Raw genomic sequence first — 19,284 nt, forward strand, 5'->3', positions numbered from 1 at the left:
AAACCTCAGCATAACATCTTTAATAAAACAAGTTCATTGTTGCTGATAACACTGATCAGTGAAAGCAAATTAATTATTGAAGTCAGTTTAAAGTCTGTTTTGTTCTCTTGTAAAGAGGAAATATCACCAAGTTACTTAAATCTTATGACAAAGAATTAAGTATTAAGCAGCATGAGAACTTCATTTTGCATTTCTGTGCACTATCTAGATTTACGTACTACTATGAACACTGGCACAGAAAAGTGACCAACAGTGTTCAGCCTAAAAGCCAAAGGTGAGTATCACAGCACGACTCCAATGGGCAACTAAGAAATTCATAGTAAGGACTGAAGTTAGCAATCAGATACAGGAAAAAAAACAGTGAAGAGCAAGGTCCTAATTAACTTTCTCCTGCAAAAATCCTAAAGCTGCAAGGACCTTTTGGCAACAAAGCACTAAAGCCTCAGCAAGAAACCATAAAAATTTTGTTTACTGTGAATATGTTGGTTGGCATGTATCTTATGTAACTGTAATGATCTAAATTTAGTTGTTTGACTTTACACTATTCACCTAGGCTCCCTTGAGAGAAGGAAGAACCTCAAGAAAGGTATCTTTCATTTCTGATTGGACAAAGGTGCTCTGAAAAATCCTTAGTTCTTCCTCAGTAACAACTAAGTGACTACATCAGGATGCAGTATGATGTTGGGACGATGTTACTTCAGTGGTAGGATGCCCTCTCCATACACTGTCCCACCGTCTTGTGTCAGCTTCAACAAACCAACTCTGAAATAAGACAAATGGGGGAGTGGGGAGGGACAAAAAAAAAAGTCCACCTCATTCGACTCATCATGTGGCTACAAGACTGATGATCCCACATGGGAAAAGAGGGAAGAGGAAGAACACATGGTCAGAGATAGGCAGAAGAGGCAGGAAAAACGACCACTGCTTCACGTTGGCACCTCACTACTAGATCAACTCAGTCTTCTCACCAGGCCAGTTTCTCAGACTGTGAGAGCCAACTTTCAGAGGGTTAAAATACTATAAAAGCCACTTCTCAAGATTGCAGTCAAAAGCATGAAGAAAAGGCTGATTATTAACACAGAAAAAGGTTCAAAATAAGTACAATCATACAGTAAGAAACTAGCACCTTGCAGCTCAACTTGTGGGATAAAAAGGGATGAGGTGGGGTGAGAAAAAAGAAAGGTAAATTTTCATAGAAATAGCAATGCATCACATAGATCAGAAGAGCTTCAGGTATCTTTACAAGTATAAAAAAGGACACCTCAAAGGCCATAAGGGCATCTGAGAGCTACAAACAGTAACACAAGTTAAAAGACCACTGGCAGGAAACAGTAGTTGACTGTTCAGCCTCTGCAACAGTAGTAACCTGGCCATATGACCCAGAGGAAAGAAATTAAAATAAGCACAGTCAACTCATCATTAAGGAATCAATATAAAAATACAAGTACTTCATGTGCAGCTTCTTATAGTAAGAGTGAAGAGCAAAGAGAGGATGTTTCCAACTTCTGTAAGGCTGATACATTCTACACCTCATAAAACAGACTGAGGCACACACTTCCACCACAATATTTGGCAAAGAAGAAATCATTGAAACAAGAACAGAATAAAGTGATACAGATGTCTGGTTTTAGCCATACATACACAAATAGTAAAAAGCCTTCAAAAGATATATTTCAAAAGACTATTTCCTAACCTTTACAGAACAACATACAATGGACATGAAATAAAACAGAATACTGTGTTTAATAGAGTAAGTAACAACTTATAGCAAGAAAATAAGCATAATTGTTTGGCTCACAGGTCAATTATTCAAACAATACAATTGAAGTTTATTATACAGGAAGAATACCACACGATAATACACTTGTAGGAAGCTTCATATGGAGAACTAGAAGTTGGACTTTTGTTCGTGCATTTGTTTAACTATTTTTCTACACACGCAAGTAGCACTCTCTGTATGAGTAGGTGTGAATTTCTGAAGGGTTACAGGTTTTGTACAGACTGTGTAGTATGTATTTTTTAATACAATTTGTTGTCACATACCCAAGTGTCTGCATGAACAGGCCTGACGTTGCTGAGAAGCACCTCTTCATAATTTCCATAATCACTGAATTTAACGACTGCAGTTGTCCCAGAAGAATGAAGAGCTTCAATTTCTGCCCGGTAGAACTTAAAAGAAAAATTTTCAAAGGTCATAAAATAAAACCTGAAATACCATAGACAGCTTAATAAGTGCCTTTTCATATAGATACAGAGAGAGAGAGACACAGATTTTTAGTCTGAGGTTCTATTATCTTGTGGATAAGATTTGTACCTGACATTAAACCAGAATAAACTTCCACATGGTAGACTACAAGGACACAGTAAAATGTATTTGGAATATTCATTGAGAGAATATGCTTATTAGACTGCACATTTAAAAGACTTTTTTTTCATTTCTCTGAAAACAGAACAAATTCATCACTAACAAATGCTGTTGTATATAGAAGTGTTACTTTTTAACTTTTTCCTTAAAATACATGTATCAGCAAGTACCTATCAGCCATATACACTGTACATGCTAATATATACCTATTTTAAAACAAAATATGATAAAAATAATATAAACCTGCCCCTTCAAAAAGCTTTTCTTCTAAACACAAAACCTGTTTTGCTTTTTTTTTTTTTTCCTTTATGCAAACAGATCAGCTTTCTTGAAGATACTCAATCACTTTATCTTATTGAACACCAAGAAAACACTGCCTCCCAGCATGGTTAAGCTCAGTAGTGTATTTTATCAACACATTTCATCTCAGATGTAAGCAGCCGCATTTGTTATATTTACCAAAAAAAAAAAAAAAAAAGGATAACCTTCTAATGTGATTAATAATTTTCAGGTAACAGTCTGGGATTACCTTGTCCCTACTGATTTTTAAACCTCATACTTCCCAGAACTTCAAAAACTCATCTCACAATAATGCAAACATAGCTTGTAGAAAAGGAAACAATTCTGTAATATGCCATTATATTTCACACTAATCCATCCACCCAAACTACATATTCCTGTTTCAGAGAGTCAACTCATTACATGTTGCCACTACCAAAAACTTTGCACATCTTATCATATGTTTTAGTCAAACAAACAAAAGACAAAAAGTCATGTGCTGAGCTACTACTATCTACTTCCTGTAAAAAAAAGACCCAAAAAAAAAAAGAGGTAAAGGCTTTATATAACAAAATAAACAACAAGACAAAAAATGCTGGGAATAAAACCTATTCAAAGAATATTTAAGTAGTCAGGTTGTGAGAAAGGGTCAAAACCTGAAGAAATCCCTCAATAAGGGCGACAGAGAACTCCTGAACAGTTAATAACAAACCAAAGAAAAAAAGTCTAAAATCTTTTTAGCAAAGCAGAAGATGTAAATTTCTTGCCACATTGAGAGATCTTTTTAATGGGAAAAACAGCTGAAAAGGAAGTATTTAAACTTCTAAAATCAGTAAAACATAACTACCAGGCAACGTAACTGAAATTATTCAGTTAGTCTACTACTAGTAGTGATATTAAGAAATAAGCCTTTTGCTGTTTTCTTTCTGTAACAACTGAAATAAAAGAGGGAAGTTTCTAAAGAGCCTCGTTCCTCCAGTCTGGTCTCCCCTTGTGGCATTACACACATCTACCATTGCAGGCTGTTCCAGATAGCACAGCATCCTGTTTCTTGCTCCTTTGAAAAAAACACATTGGCACGAGATCTATATCCATCCCTTCAAATTTTCAGCACTTAAGTCAAATGCTTCAGCTAGGGGCTTACTCATCCTAAATTCCACCTAAATGAGAGAACCAATCACTTTCAAGAAGACAATTTAAATGCTTGGCTTCATACAGTGAATATAAACAATGTGTCTCATTAAAAAAAAAGAACATGAAGCTAGCCAAGAAGCACACTACACACCTATGAACAAAGAGCCCATGTCTCTGTAATAGCATACTACATCTCCCACACGTATGTAAGAAAACACTGAAGGTACAATATGAGGGATTTGTGATTTGGCAAGGGCGTACCTTGTTGTCTTCCCAATAAAGAGCAAAACATTCATCCCCTGGTCTCCAACTTTTTCCATACTCCATGTGAATCGATGGTTCTATTATCTTCTCTGGTTTGATGGGCCCAGACCTCCTTTTGGGACCGGTGTTGTAATACAACATTTTATCATCAAAAGCTGGGATCAAAGTGGGTCCTGATGATTTGATAGGTCCCACTCGTCTTCCTTTCTGATGATGCTCAGTATCCCCATTTGGTATAGCATTAAAATTATCAGTTCTGCCAGGATTCTGGCAATTGCTATTAACACCAAAATGTTGCTCACTTTTTACCATAAAGGCTTCACTACTTATTGTTCGTGCCTTCCTATCACAAAAATTTTCAGAATTCTGTATTTGGTTTTCCCTTTTCCCACGCTTCGGTTTATTGTTGTCTGCAGTATCTTGAGAAGCCGAGTTCTCCTTGAATTCTGTGAAAAACAGCCCTTTTCCTATTCTGTTTTGCATACTGTTATCCCTTTTTTTGAAAGTAATATCACTCTGGTGAGCAGCTACGGGATAACCCAAATCCTTTGGCCTATCATTTCTAGGATAATGTCTGTCGCTTTTATTTTTTTCATCTGTCCAGTGTTCTAAAGAGTTGTGCCTTTCAGGACCTCTGTTTCTTGGTAACCCACCACTTTCCATAGCCTGCCTTGAATTCTGAATATCCCTTTGGAAACGAGGGGGTTTCTCATTCCTTGGTTGCCTCATGTCGTTGCGAGAGATGTGTCTTGCGTGGTTCTCCTTGAAGCCGTTCTGTTCTGCGTTCACAACTCGGTGCTGGGTTTGATGCGGTGGCTGGAATTGCAATTTTGGTTCTACAAAGGAAAAAAAAAAAAATTGCTTCCATTATTAACATAATTCACAGAAACGTACTTGAGAAATAGTGTTTCAGACCCTAACTGACAAAGCAATGGCATTATTTAGAAAACTGTGCCATATTTACCTTTGTGAAACACAAACGGAATGGGACACAGAAAGTTTGGCTGCAACAACTGAAGTGTAATTTGTAATTAACCAAAACCATACACTACTCCAGGCTATACTTAGAAACCACCTACCCGTGTGAGAAAATTTGGGTATAGATTTCCAGGAGGTTACTCCTTTCTCCCTATGGATATTCACAACTCACCTGCAAAAAAGCCATTTCAGACAGAAAGGTAGAATTCCAACATGGAGAAAGGAAAGAGGAAGAAAATGAGAAAAAAAGGAATATTTTTAATCTGAATTGAAACTTTATTTAAAAATAAATCCTTAACAGCTATTCAGCATGAGAGACAAATGCAAGAAATAGACAAAACTGTAGATAACAGGAAGAGTAACAAAGTCCAGAACTCTGGAGACCTGATCAATGAGCCATAACAGGGACAGCTCAAGGCTTCAAGAGATTTAACCAGAATTTTAACTGATGAGAAGGATAAGAAGTTTATCATGGATATCATGAGAAAGACAGCAAACTTCCTATGGGATACTAGAGAGGAGAAGAATTGTGGGCACCTGTGAAAATTTTTATGGAATTATGGTGGGGATTTTTTAGGCAACCATGGAATTTTCAGCATGATGTTTAGGTGAAGAGTCAAAGGAGGGGAAAGAGCAAGATGAATCAAGGAGGAATAAACATGAGAAAAAAGAAGAAATGAGATTACACAGGACAGCTGCAAGTGAGCGAGCTCATGGCCAATACACCTGCTGGGCCAACTCCTTACACGTGATCACTGTAGCCTGTCTCACCTCCTCATTAAATTGCGTTTCTAAAAATCTTCTCTGTGATTAAGTTCTCTACTACATGTGAGAGGAGACATGTTTTTAAGCTTGCTGGTGAACTTGAGACAGGACAAGCTGGAAAGTGGAACACAGAAGACCTGGCAGCTGAGTACTGGGAAGACACCGGGTCCGAAGGGCTCAGGTACTGAACAGACCTATGTAGTACGCTCATGTAACTCGGGCAAACCTCAGGTTGTACCAGCCAGCAGGTTGGACAAGAGGGGGTCTTAGGGGGGTACCAGAGGTCAGGGGTCTCGGGGCCAGGAGAGACCCATGTGAGTGCGTGCATGTGGGTGCCTAGATACGAGATCTGCCAGTAGACTTTGAGCCTGACTGAAACGGAAAGCATACACCCATTGGACTGATTCATGGTTATATGGAGCAATTTTGCATCATGTGGGTGCCTGCAAAGGTGTCATTCCCCGCGTGCATAAGTCTGGTGTGTGTGCACAGGCCTGGCGGGACCAAGTCCCCAGGCTCTCTGCTGCCTGGCCCTGAACACACTCCCATGGTAAGAAAAAAGTTTACATGTTACCACCTGAAACAACAAATGCTAGTACCTGCCAATAAATGTATCAAGTTTTGTAATTATTGCTTCTACAGTAACAGTCAAAATTAAAATGTAAATTATACCTTTTTTAAAAAAATAACCCTACTTCCAAGCATCACATCACTATTAATAGTTCACACTACTTATAAATTTGACTAAATTCACTAGTATGAATATAGTTTTTATAATTATGTACACTTGATTTACCCTAACTAAATTTTGACTAAAATGACCTAGTGTTTTTGTGGTAGTTTTGTTTGGTGTTTTTGTTTGTTTGTTTGTTTGTTTGTTTGTTTTTGGTTTGTGAAGTGACATAAGCATACATAAGGCTTAGTATGATCATAAACGTGGTAAAATTCAGAACTCAAATGCTCTTCACGTGCTTAAATACCTATTTTACAGGTAATTTACAGGTAATTCTTGTTAAGTTAAAGTTTCATTTAGAATGTAAAATGAATGTTTATTTTAGAATACAAAACTATTCCACAAGGAAGTGTGGAGATTTAAAGCAGACTTAACTACAAAGAAACAGCAACACATTTAAATGTTGCCCTGAATAGCTCCACCCAGCACTACGTAATTAGGAAAACTTGCCGTTATCGCTCTTTTTCAAGCCGCAGAAATTTTAGCAGCATGCAAGAGAAAATGCCATCTTCTGCAGATCTATTTAACAGCAAATTTCTAATGTATCAGCTGCAAAACTAGGACTATTGGATGATCAAATAAATTATTTCAAACCAATATAATGTGATCATGATATAAAAGCAACAAGCTGACTTGAAAGTGTGCTGGAACTTTCAGACAGATTTTTTTTTTTGAACAGTATGAAAAAATCAGACTACTACTAAATGTTAAGACAGCGAGGAAAGAGACTAGAGACTTTCAAAACAGTGAACATATGAATCTTTTCTTCTATTTTCCATCACATACAAGAGCTGCTCACAAAAGAAAAAAAAAAACTGACATTTTTCTAGTCTAATCTTAAGAGATGCGAAATCCAGCAAACTGATGTCTTCTCTGAAGGTGCAGCTACTGTGCTAAAGCTTCCCAGGGGACTGCATCATACACAACAGCCTGGAATGAGCAGAGCATGCTTAAGGATTGTTCTGCACTCAAACACAACCCCTTCACAAAGGGAAACTGCCAAGTAACAGTAAATGTTACTTTGTCAACAGCAGTCAATGAAAAAAGCCTAGAGATGAGAAGAACACAGCTCCCTGAACTTGTGCTGTCTGGCCTGATGACAAAAAAAAAAAAAAAAAAAAAAAAACACAAAAAAACCCCCACCAAAACCTGAAGGGAAACAAAAGGTTCTTTAATAGTCAAAAAATTAAGCGATGAGGGATGTTATCCACAGATCATCTATTGCAGCTGCTGTCTCTTGCTTCTACTTCTTGCCCCATCTCCAACAAACCATCAGCTCATGTTCCCAGAAAATTAATAGCTGCAGGGCAGTAACAAACAAACAGCAATCTGGCATTGAACAAGTAGTTTTGGTAAACTATTCTCTCCAACATCACGATGCATCAGCCCAGACATCACCACTGTAACTGGACATTTGGGAAGGTAGCCTGGATAAAAAACACATCAAAAATCCATGACGAGGCTTTTGTCATCTACTGGGTAGTTTTAAGATGACAACTAGTGTTGCTCAGATTGAAACCATCACTCAATTATTTTATTCATTTTAGCTTTTGTATGTGATGACCTAAGGAGACCGTACAGAATCAATCACATTCCCTTGCTGACAAGAAACCCTCAGGACCTGCTGCAGTTCCAATCCCAACCAAGGCTATTTACAAAGCACTGTTCCAGGCACGAGGGAATTTAAGTAGGATGGGTTCCTGTAGCTTTATCATGTATAATAACATGGTTAAACGCAAAGACAGCAACTTTTCCCACACCAGTGATAATGGTTTGGTTTCTCCTTCCAAGTTGAATTATATTTTAATACACAACTTTATGGAAGCATGTCTCAGACAGCTACCCCCAGGGCATGTTCTATCTTGCACTGGCCAAAAGACTAAAAAAATTAGAAGGCACTTAATGATACATTTGCACACCCTTCATGTCATGGAGTAAAATTCCAGTTACTCAAGAGCTTTGTCAAGTTACATAAATACCAATATAATTCTTTCTATAATGTAGCACTGAAACTGGAACCTGCGTTTGTATTTCTATTAAAATAAATCCAAGCTAAGGAGGATTATAATAATAATAAAGGAGTGGCAAAACACCCCAAAATATTCTGCCATGGCATTCACTACAAAAACTTTAATTTACAGGATTAGACTGAAAGAAAAATTGGTTATTTTTAATTACTCTTTAAATGTAAGAAATTCACTGTATTTTTCTCTCACATTTAAAGAGAAGTTGTTGACAAAATAGAAATAAAAAACTCTAACATATCACCAATGCTCATGTAATGCTACAAGAAAAAATAAGTTTGAGTTTTCTTGATATTCACAATTAATATGGACTGAAGTTCAATTTTTAAAAGTGGAGCTACATAATGAACATGACTACTTGCAATATGACTCTCTTGCTGACAACAAGGCACTGAGTTTGTCAAAAACACAGCTACTAAATGGTAAATTCCAAAGGTTACAATTTCCCATTTGGCTCAAAAAAAGTCAGACTCTTTTCTTCATTGCCCCTAGATATTCAAGTAAGTTTTGTGACCAAGAAGTTAAACAAATGATTACTCATTACATTCTATTGCATTACCAACCTATTTAATACCTTCAACTTATTTTGAGAATTAATTACAACATACTAAAGAAAGGAAAAAATCCTGTTGAAATTACATGAGATATACTAATTGTCCAAGGAATATGTTACTGTATAAAAAACAAAAAGCCCACACATCACACATCCTGGTTTGCCTGGAGCTTTAAGTTAAGTGGGAGGACAAATTCCGATCTGAAAGCACAGAAATGCCCCATCCCTTTGGAGATCTCTGGGGCTGGCTCCCTTAGAGTTTGCACGTGCATCCTTTTGCTTGGGATAAATCTTGATTTTGCATTCAAGTCCTGTTTCTTCTGAGGGACGTTTGGGTGAAGAGCTAATGTGAAACGTTAAGAAGACATCTGCCTAAGGCAATAGTTTGCAGACCCTCCTACACAGTCAGTACCTCTTTTGCCATTTATCTCCTGCAGACAACAGGCAGCAGCGAACTAAGGGTAACAGGTTAACAGCAGCTAAATTGGGCAGAATGCTCAGATGCAGGGTGAGTGGAGGCAAGAGTCCATGTGATGCTGATGCTATACAGCATTATTCAAAAAACCACAGGAGTATCATCTCTAGTTATCTGATGCATATTTGAGGAAGAAAACTGACAAATGAGTTTGCTGAGAAAAGAGAGGAAGGAGACTGTAAATAGTCTTTGACAAAAGCCTAGAAAAGCTCAATCCACAGAGCTAATACAGATGATGGATAAAATACTGGTCAATTATGTCTTATAAATAACCATTAGGACAGCAAATTTTTATAGTTCTTTATATGGCAAGGAAGTTGTAAAATTATACAGCAGTTAGCAGCTGAAGATCGAAAATTCAGTTTAGAAAATAAAAAAAAAAAATTAAATGTTGATCTTTAACTGCTGAAAAAGTTAACCTTGGAGTAGAATGAATTCATCAACTTTGAATCAAAACTGCATGACTAAATTTGTATTTCGGTCAAAGCCTAACTGTTGAGCAAGAAACAGAGACTGTAGGCTGTAGCATATGAATTTTTCCCTTCTCTTGAAGCAGCCCTATTAACAGACCACACAGACGTGCTACGTAGACTACAGACACTTGCATTTCCTGTGATCCCATTAACGTTGTAATTTGTTGCACAGGAGGTTCAGTTTTACAGGGAGAGCACGAAGTATCCACCCCAAACCCAGCCTGTCTCTGGGGAGAACTGAACAGGCAATTCTGTACAATCTGAAACTGAAAATGTTTCAGTCTTCTGTGTGCCGGGTCAATGCTCTATCCAAATCCACCGCTTTGTTTCTCACCACCCACTCACCCCACTTAAAAAAAAAAAAAAAAAAAATTAAGAAGCTGATCTTTGCTTGAGCCTTTTAAAGTTGCAGATATCTGCCAAAAGCTTTTGTGTCTTTGAATCCTGAGCAGATGAAGAAACAGCCTGTTCTTGAGTCCCTAAGGACCAAAGAGAGAGAAAATAACTTAAACATGCTTGGTTCTCAGCACTTTGTCCATTATTCCTTAGTTCTGCAGTCAGAGCTCCTGGCACTGTTATGTTCTCAGTGATAATCCTTGTGCTTACTTATTTAAGCTGGCAAAGATGGATGAATTGTTCCTCATAACAAAAGAAAAATAAGAAGATGATTAATGGAAAAATGTTTTGTGTTCAGTAGCAGAAATAATCCATGTGCAAAAGCAGCTAGTTGACAGCAATTTTGTCTACTGGTTTTGTTATCTCTCACAGTCAGCAGGTTTCTTTTGCCAACCAAAACTCAAACTACTTAATTTGAACACAAATATTTTCATAGGTGTCTCCAACATTCAGTGTTAAAAATAAAGAAATAAAAATGCAGTATAAAACTAAGAGTTTGAGTTCTTTGCTTTTAATTTAAATAAGACATGTTTACTGCATGCTATGTTTTACAGTTAAAGAACCAGCAGATCAGTGTCAGGCATTTAATACTTTTGACAGCTGTAATTACTTAACACAATATTTCAATAACTTCAAAAAAAAGAAGATGAAGTGTGAAAAAAAACCTCTCAATACACCACTTACAGGGCAAAAGTCTAAGAACTTATTTTCTTATAAGTAATTTTTGCTTCTTTAAAAAAAAAGTAAAAATGAACGAAAAGCTTAATGAGCCATCTTATCTATAAAAAGAATATAACTGCCTCCTAAACAAAACACAAAAGTGTTTCAAATCATAGATGTTCTTCTACTTGATTTAAATCCATCTATAAGTGGGTACCAAATCAACAACTGTTCTGCCATTCCTGTTCACAAATGGAACCACCTCGCCTGGTTGCTGCAAATTCAGAAGTGAATTTGGAAATTCTCGAGTACTGAGGTTTCAGGTACTATCAGAAACATCAGATAAAAATCAAGGAGGGACACACAGAGAAGAGCAAATCAATCCTCTGTGCACTTAGAAAGCAACAATTCTTTTCAGACACTTTTGCCTCAGATCACAAACAATTTTTGCAGAAATTGTTGCGTGGAACAGAATTTAAAAAAAATTTATCTCAGTTCAGCAAAACTGCCGTTTGTTTTTTCATAGCCTTTCAGTCATTTAGAAGAAAAGACAACCTGCCTGAAGTATACAGAAGCCTAATGCTTGCAATAACGAGAAATGTGGCCATTCCAGGTAATCATATGCTCCTGACCATAATGGTTAGTGTAGTAGGAGGAGTGTGAACAAAACCACTCTCCTTGCACAAAGACCATTCCTCTGAAGAGCTAAAAAACAAACTGGGATTTGAGAGACCATATGAGACAGCACAAGGCCAGAAATACTGAAGAACAATCATTCTTTTTATATTCAGTAGAAGCTGTATTATGCTACATATAAATGCAGAAAAACCTGCCTGGGCCTTGCTTAGTAGTTTCTGCACAGAAAAATCAGTGACCAGACTTCATTCTTGGTTATAGGACACTACATATTTGAGTTGTTTCCAGCAGTTTCCCTGATGTGCATTTCATTTCTGATCACTACTTATTTAATACTAAGAAAACTATGTATCTACTGCTAACAACTGACGTGAACAAATTAAATGAAAAAAAGGTGCTAGTAATATACATCCTCTTTTCTGCAAGCACTTGGATGCAGACTTCACGACAAATGAGTTCACAGTGGTTAGTATCATCACTGCAGATATATCACTCTGCAAACACTGTTAACACGTCACCTCAGTTTGCATGGAAGTTAAGACAACTGATAATTAAGAATTCGAATGAGACTATTTTCAATCAGAGAGGCAGAAAAATGGCAAAGAAATAATTTCAATAAACTATTTTTAAGATGTGTTTGAATTAAACAGACTGCATAGATTTTCTCCAACTCGGCAAAGAAAAAATAAAAAGCACTTTCAAAAGACATAAAAAGCCTGCGATTCAGCATATGCCTATGTATTTCTTGAAAAATCCATCTGAAGTAGACTCTGCAAGATAAAAATAAAGCCTGGCATAAAAACAGGCAAAATCCTATGAGCTAGACACATTCAGTAAGGAAAATAAAAACTTAACAACATGAAACTGAGCAACCACTTTAAAGTCCACTGGTTCCCAAGTAACAGAAAGTGCAAGAAAACATGTTATGATTTCTTCAGAAGGAAAAAAGGCGACTTTTTTTTTTTTTTTTTAAACTAAGCAGCACACTTTCTGAATTCTTAAAATATGCTAACAAGCTTTTTTCCAGAGAAGTCCGACTTGGGAATAGTATACCAGATACATTGATCATTCAGACAGTGCTAAAAAACCCAGCATAGTTATAAAGAACACACACTCAAAAAACTCCGGTGTGTCATGTTCGGAAATATGCCAGAACTTTCAGCAACTGAAGGGGTATGAAGCCCTCACAAAGCTTTCACAGAATTACATTTTTCTTCTTATGGCATTTATGGAATATTTTTATTTAAGAGAGAAAAATACACAAAAACAACTGTATTTATCTTTAAAACACAATATTAAAGATTATAAATTGAAGTATATATGCTAATATAACTTTTTTTATTCACATAACATTAAGCTTTATTATACTACAGGCTGTTTGCCACATACTGGTACTAAACCCACAGGACCATAAACGTCCCCCTAAGCAAACACTGTCAAGCAGTAATATAATTTTAAAAGAAGCAACTCACTCATTTCACAATTCTTGGCAAATTACTTTCACTTACTTATCACTACAGAATAAGGAATAGGAAATGCATACAGCCCACAGGGATTATTTCTATTATTTTTCCTTTAAATGCCTTTCAGTCACACATAAAAGCCTTCTCTAGTCTCTCAGCAGAAGCATAAAAGTTATCCAAAGAAAAATCAATGTTTGTAATGTGAGACAAAAACAGTACCATGGTTTTCATTTGTGCTCACTGTAATAATCTATCTCACCTTTGGTAAGGAAAATCAATTGCCAAAAAAACAGTATCTCAAGCATAATTCCCCACACATGCTTCTGAAAACTTCATTATACTCATTGCCTGAACATTTTACAAAATCGTATGAGCTAACATACAGAGCATGAAATGTATTTGAAACGTATTTTCTTTAAGTATTTTAGATTTCTGACAAACACGATGATGACTCACAATATAAATGTTCTATCTACAGCTAGCTGTGTTTCACAAAGGAAGGCAACAGCTTGTGGCTACTTGCTATAAACCAACTATTAATGACATACTTAAGAAACTAAGCCCTCTTTTAACTTTCTTGTTTGCTTTCTGCAAACTGTTTCAGTAAGACCTAGACCAAAGTAAAACATCAACCAATATTTAGCTGCTTAGAATCACTTAGTTTGCAAGCCAAAAAGACACTGTGGCAATGAAACTCAGCCGAGGTACAGCTACAATATAGAGTTTGCTATCAAAAGAAATATATCACATTAATAAGCAAATGCTTTTCTGTTCATAGTTAAACCCTAGGACATGATGAAAATGTTTAGTGAACTCTAAAAAGGCTCACAGTACACCCAATTCTAGCAGAATCAGGAAGGGACCCCTGGGTTTGCTAGCATTTTCACTAACTCCTGAGTCCACCTGCTCAGACAAGTTTTCTATGACAAAAAAAGTATGTCCTTTGTCTTGGCTGCTCTTTCCTCTTTTTTGGATAAAAGCATCCTCTGTACAGCTCCAAGAAGTAAATTTCTAGACTGTGGTGTTTCCTTCCACCTGAATATGCCGACCTTTAGTTGCTACAGGCTGCAAAAAATATTCAAACACATGAATGAAAAATGCTACACTGCTTATGCAAGTAGCAACAGGAAGGGCACAGTTTCAAAGCTCAAAAGATCTAATAAAAATTAAAAAAAAAAAAAAAAGTTATGCATTTAATGGCAAGAAGATAGTCCTAATAATTCTCACAGAAAATGAGGGGTTTGAAGCACTGACAGTCTACACAGCTTCATGTTTTTCATTTCTAATTCATTAACGACTCTCAAACAAATCTAACCTAAACTTCACTCTCATAGCAAAAAAAGACAAACATTTACACATTTAATACATGTAAGCTACAAACAAAAGTAATATGTTCAAAAAAAGATCTCTCACTTAAGTAACCAGAGCAATGGGGATACCTTAATTGTATTCCAGATGCAGGGGCCTACTGACATTGCGGCCATTTGTATTTTTCCCAAAAGGGCAACCTGTTCACTTTCATTTACTACTAACTTGGTTTGCACTTTTTCCATATTGTCTTTTTTTCTCTTCTAAACTTCTATTTAAATCCCAAATCCAGTGAAATGCATAAGTAAGAGTCTGCTAATAAGAGTTGGCAAAGGCTATGTTGAAACTTAACTTAAAAAAAAAAAAAAAAAACACACACACATCTAAATGCAGTCAATTCCTTAAACTCCAAAATATCAAACAGTTGTGTAAGCTGGTATCACCTTTTTTTCCAATCCTTTATGAAAAGGGCCATTTTATAGGGAGAAAAAAATAAAATACAATTTCACCACAAAACCATCATGTTAAATAATGGAAGCAAGTATTTTCATTTTATGTTGGCCACTGAAACACCTCCAAGGCTATATCCAGAAGAAAAAATGATCCCCATTTATTACTCAGCTTATTGTGAGTTTTACTTTAATATTACAGCAGCCTTTAGAGACCTGAGGATGCATGGAGTTTCCTTTTTTCTTTTAATGCGTCTGTCTACTGAAGTTTCCAAAGTACTGAAAGATTTAGACCTAAACAGACATCCTGGTGCATAGACTACATTCTCATATGACTGCTTAAGAAAAAAAATTATCTAAAAGGACAATAAAGCAGCCCAGATCTTTTGCATTTAATCTGAGGGATTATTTGGCCTCTCTCTCTTTCTAAAATTCTACCTTCCCCTCAGTCCTTATATATTAAGCAGGAAAACGATAGTTTAATATTTTACAGCAGCAAAAAGATTCACCCCTACCCCACGTGAGAGGAATACAAAAACAATTAAGCACACAAAACACCTTCTGGAGGAAAGCAGACTGTGGTTACATTAGTTTGGTTTTTTTTTTTATTTTATTTGCTTCTGGATAACACAGAAGTCCATTAAAGTTGCAAGAGCCTTTATCAAATTAAGTTAATACACAGAGATTTATATGACCTTATTTCAAAAGTTTTTAGGCATCTAAGTCTGAAACAAAGACCCTAAACTCGTTTATAATCAAGACAGAAGAATAAACCACCACAGTGAGATTTATCTGATCTCTCTACAGTGGAGAAGAACAGCTCTCTATTGCTCCTTGGTTTTTTTATTGCCAACTGTGGAAGAAGTTCTAGGAGCCACCTTTTAGATGACAAAGTTAGGAAAAAATTCCACCCACACTGTCCAATACTGGTACCAGACACATTCACTTCAGTAACTTACCCTCTACTGATAGAGTACCCATCTTGGATTCCAAGAAATCAAACAGTGTGCTTGGTGCAGATGGTCTAGCACTTCCTAGCTCCTCTTCATCTTCAGATCTTATTCGTCCTCGGCCCTTCCCTTTGCCTGTAAACGTCCAAAGTTATTTTTGAGTGAGGAATAAATACAGTGTACACACTTAATTTAGAAAATGTTTGTAATTTCTATCTTTAAAAAAATTCTATCATGGATACAAGTATTTTCCACTTTAGGATAATCAAATCTGTGACTTCAAATTCAAAAATTTTAACAAGAACGCAACACACAGAGACATGTAAGTATTTGCTTTCACCTTTACAATGCAGTCTAACTTGCAGGAAAAAAAAAATGCAGATATGCCCTTTTATAACTACATTAGTAATCCACCATATACAAACTCCTTAGCTCATAAACACTGTTTTATAGTATTTCTTTGCAACTTTTACCTCTAGGTGGTGGTGCTTGAATGGGTTTCTGTTTACTGCTGTTCAGAAGAAAATTTAATGCTGCCTCTAGGCTGTTACTGTTATCCATGAGAGCCTGTCTTGCTGCTTCTTTGCTGAAGCCCATCTCTGTTATGTGTTTTAGAGCCTTTTCATCAACCTGAAATAAAAGGTACACTCAGAACTGACCATAAGATAAACAGACTCTACGAAAAGACCAGATTTGGTTTCAATTTCCCATTAATCTTAAACTGAAACACTACTTCATTGATAATAAATTTTTCAGTCTTTATATATAAAAATCTTGACATACAAACTCTAAGGTCCAAACAATTGACTAGTAGAGGTTTTCAAAATATTATGATGATAACTTTTAATTCATCAGTTCTCAGTTCTAACGTTATGTGGTTTCAAGCACTAATTCCCTTAGTTTCCCTCTTCCTTTGCTGTACACTAGAATAGCACAACAAACTGTAATTTACTTTCTTGGAGATGAAAACTGAAAGTAATCTCTCAAAGCAGTAATGGTATAAAACCTAGCCACTTGCTCCTGTTTGAACCCTTTCACAACCTTTACAGACCTCTGAGTTCACCTTTGAGTGACTACATTGTTGCAATGCCTCTTTCTGTGTGCTTTCATCACTCAAATCAGAATCATTAAATGTTACTACACACTCGGAAATTCTTTTCCAGAGTTGTTCTTGGTAAGAAATACTTCATCCATTATAAACTTCTAGTTCGCTGAAGTGATCAAAACAAACTTCAATAACTGCCCACCTTAGACCAACTTAATTCAATGCAGCAACCCCAAAGAACACCTAGTAGTCTTCTATGATGGAGCAACTACACCAGTGGACAAAGGAAGAGCTACAGATGACGTGTATCCAGACTTCTGTTTAGGGCCTTTGGCACTGACCCCCACAATATCCTTCTCTCCAAACTGGAGGATGGGTGGACAGTTCGGTGGATAAAAAATTGATTAGATGGTAGCATCCAGAGCACAGTGGACAATGGTCCAGAGTCCAAATGGAGATCAGTAATGAGTGCTCTCCCCCAGGGGTCTGTTCTGGGACCAGTGCTGTTTAATATCTTCACCAGTGGAATTGAAAGCGCCCTCAAAAAGTTTGTGGATGACATCAAGTTGAGTAGTGTGATTGACATGCCTGAAAGAAGGGATGCCATACAGAAAGACCTGGACAAGACTGAGAAGTGGGCCCATGTGAAACTCATGATGTTCAACAAGGCCAAGTGCAAGGTCCTGCATGTAGGTCAGGGAAATCCCCAGTATCAATAGAGGCCAGGCTAGGAGATGAAGGGATTGCAAGGACCCCTGAGGAGAAGAACTTTGGGGTACTGATGGATGAAAAGATGGACATGAGCCTAAAATGTGCACTCACAGCCCAGAAGGCCAATCATATCCTGTGCTGCATCAAAAGAAGCATGGTCAGCAGGTCAAGGGAGGTGATTCTGCCCCTCTGCTCTGCTGAGAATCCACCTGAAATATTGCATCCAAATCTGGAGCCCTCAGCACAAGAAAGACATGGACCTGTTGGAGCAGGTCCAGAGGAAGGCCACAAAAGTGTTTGGAGGGCTGGAACACTCCCCTGTGAGGAAAGGCTGAGAAAGTTGAGCTTGCAAAGCCTGAAGAAGAGAAGGCTCTGGGCAGACCTTATTGTGGCTTTTCAGTACTTAATGGGGTTCTATAAGAAAGATGGGGATGGACTTTTTAGCAGGGCCTGTAAGGACATGACAAGGGGTAATGGTTTTAAACTGAAAGAGGGGAGATTCAGACTAGACATGAGGAAGAAATTTTTTACAGTGAGGGTAGTGAAACACTGGCACTGGTCACCCAGCTAAATGGTAGATGCCTCATCCCTGGAAATATTCAAGGTCAGGATGGATGGAGCTCTGAGCAACCTGATCTCGTTGAAGATCTCCCTGGTCATCACAGGGGAGTTGGATTGGATGACCTTTAAAGGTCCCTTCCAACACAAACCATTCTATGATTTTGTGAACGCTTCTCGGTAAGCATAAGATTATGAAACACATTGGAAGGTGATGTTTTGGATTAAGGGGCACAGTTCAGTTTCTTGAGTGGTAATGCACCTTTGTATTCAAAAGAAGGAAACACTACTTGTCACCATCCAAGCATGACATTCCCATGTGACAACAAAAATACTTCCACTTTGTTACTTTAAATAGCAGAGTCTCACTTACTTTTCCCAACAAAGAAGCCGTTTAAACCATATTCCTAAAATAAATATTTCAGAAGAAAAGTTACATTAAAATATTATTTGAGGTGTTGAAATTGAAAGATGAAAATCTTCCTGGCTAAAATGAATTAATAAGTAGGGTTACAACCCTGAACTGCTGTAGGGCTAACTTTGAGCTCTTCAAAGATCTACTTGCAGGAATCCCATGGGCTCAGACTCTGGAGGGAAAGGGGGCCAAAGAAAACTGTTCAGTTTTTAAATACCACTTCCTCTAAGCCCAAGATAGATGTGTTCCCTTGAGTAAAATTTCATACAGACAAGCTAGGAGACCCGCATGGATGAGCAGGGAGCTTCTGAAGGAAATCTCATGGCAGAAAGAAGTGTATAGCTCATGTGAGAAGGGACTTGTCTCTTGGGAGAAATACCGGGAAGCTGCAGGATGTGTAGGAAGGCAATAAGAAAGGCCAAAGCCCTCCTAGAACTAAAACTAGCAAAGGAAGTAAGAGAACAAAAAGAGCTTCTTCAAATGTATCAACAGTAAAAGGAAGAATAGGGGAAGTGTGGGCCCACTGCCGAATGAGGCACAGCCATGACCACTGAGGGTGCAGAGGAGGCAGAGCTGCTGAATGCCACCTTTCCTTTGGCCTTTCATCCTGAGGCCAGGCCCCAAGAACTCCAGGCCCAAGATGTAGGAGA

General features: G+C 37.3%; 1 protein-coding gene across 1 annotated transcript in view; it reads right to left on the reverse strand.

Moving 5' to 3' along the window:
* Positions 1–1,919: 1,919 nt before the first annotated feature.
* Positions 1,920–19,284, reverse strand: part of TDRD3 (tudor domain containing 3) — a 28,431-nt gene continuing 11,066 nt past the window's right edge. The window contains exons 6-9 of the mRNA XM_008937538.1: positions 16,379–16,535; positions 15,915–16,040; positions 4,040–4,878; positions 1,920–2,169 (exon numbers count right to left, since the gene is read on the reverse strand). Coding sequence (XP_008935786.1) covers positions 2,020–2,169; positions 4,040–4,878; positions 15,915–16,040; positions 16,379–16,535 — 1,272 coding nt within the window. The 3' untranslated portion in view covers positions 1,920–2,019. The remainder of the gene's footprint in view (positions 2,170–4,039; positions 4,879–15,914; positions 16,041–16,378; positions 16,536–19,284) is intronic.

Source organism: Merops nubicus, unplaced genomic scaffold, assembly GCF_000691845.1.
Source record: "Merops nubicus isolate BGI_N331 unplaced genomic scaffold, ASM69184v1 scaffold17513, whole genome shotgun sequence".
Classification (NCBI taxonomy): domain Eukaryota; kingdom Metazoa; phylum Chordata; class Aves; order Coraciiformes; family Meropidae; genus Merops; species Merops nubicus.